The sequence below is a fragment of the Eurypyga helias genome, unplaced genomic scaffold (assembly GCF_000690775.1).
Source record: "Eurypyga helias isolate BGI_N326 unplaced genomic scaffold, ASM69077v1 scaffold36236, whole genome shotgun sequence".
Classification (NCBI taxonomy): domain Eukaryota; kingdom Metazoa; phylum Chordata; class Aves; order Eurypygiformes; family Eurypygidae; genus Eurypyga; species Eurypyga helias.
The window spans coordinates 1-4288 of NW_010256599.1; the positions used below are offsets into that span (position 1 = coordinate 1).

General features: G+C 43.4%; 1 protein-coding gene across 4 annotated transcripts; it reads left to right on the top strand.

Annotated features, from left to right (window-relative positions):
- The first annotated feature begins 425 nt into the window (after positions 1-425).
- ZBTB18 (zinc finger and BTB domain containing 18) lies at positions 426-4288 on the top strand. Of its 4 annotated transcripts, none has more exons than XM_010153716.1 (2): positions 426-614; positions 2694-4288. In XM_010153716.1, the coding sequence occupies exons 1-2, from the start codon at positions 602-604 to the stop codon at positions 4274-4276; spliced, it is 1596 nt and encodes a 531-aa protein (XP_010152018.1). In that variant the 5' UTR covers positions 426-601; the 3' UTR covers positions 4277-4288. The 4 variants fall into 4 exon arrangements, with proteins under 4 accessions (XP_010152018.1, XP_010152020.1, XP_010152019.1 ...); XM_010153718.1 differs by having other exon boundaries at positions 440-597; positions 2694-4282; XM_010153717.1 differs by having other exon boundaries at positions 442-479; positions 2694-4282.

The following is a 4288-nucleotide window of genomic DNA, read 5'->3' on the forward strand; positions in this document are numbered from 1 at the left end:
GGCGGGGAGCTGCGAGTTGAGCAAATAAGGCTCCGCTACTTTCTCCGCTTAACGGAACCGCTGGGCTGAGGAGCGCCGAATTGGTGCGGATTTCTCGGGTAACCCCGTGGCTGGGGCAGGCTGTCAGCGTACGGAGCGGTCCCGCAGCTGAAGGCAGGAGTGTTGCTATGCTGCAAATACAGTAGAGCCCCATATGTTTAGGATTTTCTTTTTTTTTTTTTTTCCCTCCCTGTTAGAAAGTTTGAAAAAAAGAGACTTTGAAGTATTTTGTTTATACTAACAGAAGAGAAAAGTTCTCCTAAGAAAAAGCTGGTGGCAGGAGTGTAGAGGAGTAGCATATGGCATTAAAAGGAGCACAGCTGGAGGTAGCATTTCCATCTGAACATGATGTCAGAGCAGCTGACAGCCTGCCATCCCTCAGCCTTTTATTCTAACACACAGACAGGGAGTTAGTGTGTGCAGATCTGTGTGTGGAGAAGGTATCTCATTCCTCTCTAACATCATCTCCACTTTGCATCTGTCTCTCCTAGTCTGCTTTTTTTCCACCGATCTAACAGACCTGGAGCCAGCAAGACTCAGAGGAAAGGACTTAATCAGGTTTATGTGTACTAAAGGTAGGAGTAGCAATAGATTAGATACAGCGTATTTCTGTTTTGGTGTGTGTTTATTGAATTTCAGAAAAAAAGAATCACATTACTTTTTCTAACCAAGTTTAGAGGTAATATATGAAATTGAGTATTAAATAGATAAGTGGACTTGGTGAAAAGGCTTGGGCTACAGTTGGAGAGTATCAGTTCTTGGGCACGTTGTTAGCATTAACTTTAATGTATATTGTGAGAATGTCTTGGTTTGGAAGAAGGAGAGAGAGCAAGTTCATTCTTCGTTTCTGAGACCAAAACTGCTATGGAAAGCCTGAAAAGAATTCTGCTTTATGGTTTTGTACTGCATCTTTTAAATGACTTTACGGAGGTTTTAGTGAAATACATGAAAGTGTGCCTTTTTAAAAAAAGGACCGTTCTGCCTGAAATGTGTTTGTGGGGAAGTCTTTCATTAAACTTCACGGTTAAATATCCAGCAGCTCAGAATCGTAGTAGCATACAGCTGTAGTGCTTCTGAAAGATAGAAATCAGTTATGTGTTTAAAAACTTTTGTACCCAGGAGAATGGCTTGACTGCTTTCCTCTTTTCTTTCTGCATGTAGCATTTGAGATCTTTTATTTCAGCATAACAATAATTATTTGAAGGAGTTTTTGTATTTGCGACTAATTTAGAACTTGTAGATTTGAGCTGCCTGAATTGGCCAGACAGCTGTAATCGCACTCCTCTATTCTTAATCTCTTTATCTGGGCAGCAGCTGCCATATGGCCACAGTCAGCTGGATCAGATGTTTATAAGCTTCCTTCTTCGTCCCTCTCTGTCCTTTCAGCCTCCTAATTTGATCACAGCTACCTTGTGAGCTGCCCTCCAATCTTTATTTTTAGCCCTCTTAAGGATTAGGATTGATGTTGGCTGTGGGGCACTTAAAGTGATTGTATTGTAAATCTTCGTGCTTTACTCTAGCAATGGTATTTTACAGAATATAGTAGGGGTTGTGTTGTAAGTTTCAGTACATCTTGGGTTTGCGAGGGATGAGGATTTTTCAATAATATCTGCCAGCCTGGAGAGCCACTATCTGCTTAGATGGTTTGGGAGAACATTGCTATCAATCAAAGAAGAATAGATTAAGACAGTTTTTAAGAGATTTTACTTTCTATTTGAGTTTTGACTTCTCCACTTCTTTGAAGTTTATTTTTTCTGTATCATCACAAAAGGTGAATAGGAAAATACTTGGGTAAGAACAGTACTCGGGGTACGGATTTTAAATATGCACACGCGCCCATGTTGAATGGCTTTTTTTTTTTTTTTTTTAAGTTTGGTACTGCAGACTCTGGCTGGTGTGGGAGGGGAGGGAAATTTCTGTCCTCTGCACACGGGAAACTGTGCTCGTTGGCATCTTGGTTGTTAGTTTTCTTTTGTAAATTCTGCATGTGGGCAAAAAATGTTCGTGTTCTCTTGTACAGTATGGAGAAGGTTTGAAACCTGAAACTGTACTTACTACAAGAAGTAAACCACGCTAACTGGATTTCTAAAAACTTGATTTTGCTGTCTATATAAATTGACAAATAATTTTTATACTTCATGTTAGACCTTCAGATTTGGGTATATTAGCATTTCTTCATGCATGAACCTCTCTTCTTACTACAATTTGACTTTAAAAAGAAGGTCGAAGACCTGATTTTTTTTTTTCCCCCTTCCCCTTCCGTGATCTCTTAAACTTAGTGTTAAAAAAAATTTTTTTTTTTTTTTTTTTTGAGGGGGGGGGTCCTGCCCTCTTAGGGATGCAGTCTGGAGGAAGTTCCCTAAAAAAAGAAAATAACTGCTGAACAGATTTTATGAACAGCAGTGATACTTGAAAAAAATGACCAATGTACCTATGCGCTTATTGGACTGGCTTTTTTTATATTGTGAAGATAAGTTCGGTGGTTGATCGGGAAAAGAGTTGCCACCGTACCTGCCTGTTAAATTATCTTTGCATGGTGTCAGTACCAGGATTCTGTCCATAAAAATGCGAGGTTTTCAGAATGGAATAACTTGGATTGGTAAGTTCTGTGATTCCGATCTCCATTTAATTTTTAAAAATCTTGTTGCTTATAGGTTATGAAGACAGTATGGAGTTTCCTGACCACAGTAGACATTTGCTACAGTGTCTGAGTGAGCAGAGACATCAGGGTTTTCTTTGTGATTGCACTGTTCTGGTAGGAGATGCCCAGTTCCGAGCGCACAGAGCTGTACTGGCTTCATGCAGCATGTATTTCCACCTCTTTTACAAGGACCAGCTGGACAAAAGGGACATTGTTCATCTGAACAGCGACATTGTTACAGCCCCAGCTTTCGCTCTCCTGCTTGAATTCATGTATGAAGGAAAGCTCCAGTTCAAAGACTTGCCCATTGAAGACGTGCTAGCAGCTGCCAGTTATCTCCACATGTATGACATTGTCAAAGTCTGCAAAAAGAAGCTGAAAGAGAAAGCAACCACGGAGGCAGACAGTACAAAAAAGGAGGAAGACGCCTCAAGTTGCTCAGACAAAGTGGAGAGCCTCTCCGACGGCAGCAGCCACATGCCAGGAGACCTGCCCAGCGATGAAGACGACGGAGAAGATGAAAAATTGAACATCCTGCCTAGCAAAAGGGACTTGGCGGCTGAGCCTGGGAACATGTGGATGAGATTGCCCTCAGACTCAGCAGGCATTCCCCAGACTGGCGGAGAGGCAGAGCCGCATGCAGCAGCAGCTGGAAAAACAGTAGCCAGCCCCTGCAGCTCAACAGAGTCTTTGTCCCAGAGGTCTGTCACCTCCGTGAGGGATTCAGCAGATGTTGACTGCGTGCTGGACCTGTCTGTCAAGTCCAGCCTTTCAGGAGTTGAAAATTTGAACAGTTCTTATTTCTCTTCGCAGGACATGCTTAGAAGCAGCCTGGTTCAGGTGAAGGTGGAGAAAGAGGCTTCCTGTGATGAGAGTGATGTTGGCACTAATGACTATGACATGGAACATAGCACTGTGAAGGAAAGTGTGAGCACTAATAACAGGGTACAGTACGAGCCGGCCCACCTGGCTCCGATGAGGGAAGATTCGGTCTTGAGGGAGCTAGATAGAGAGGACAAGGCGAGCGATGACGAAATGATAACTCCAGAGAACGAGAGAGTCCAGGTGGAAGGAAACATGGACAGCAGCTTGCTCCCTTACGTGTCAAACATACTCAGCCCCGCTGGCCAAATTTTCATGTGTCCTCTCTGCAACAAGGTCTTTCCTAGCCCCCACATCCTGCAGATCCATTTAAGCACGCACTTTCGAGAGCAGGACGGGATCCGCAGCAAGCCTGCTACCGATGTCAATGTCCCGACCTGCTCGCTGTGTGGTAAGACTTTTTCTTGCATGTACACCTTGAAACGTCATGAGAGGACTCATTCAGGTGAAAAGCCCTACACTTGCACCCAGTGTGGGAAGAGCTTCCAGTACTCCCACAACCTGAGCCGCCACGCAGTGGTTCACACACGGGAGAAGCCTCATGCTTGTAAGTGGTGTGAACGCAGGTTCACGCAGTCCGGAGACCTTTACAGACACATTCGGAAGTTTCACTGTGAGTTGGTGAACTCATTGTCTGTCAAAAGCGAAGCACTGAGCTTACCTACTGTCAGAGACTGGACCTTAGAAGATAGCTCACAAGAACTTTGGAAATAAAATTTTTATATA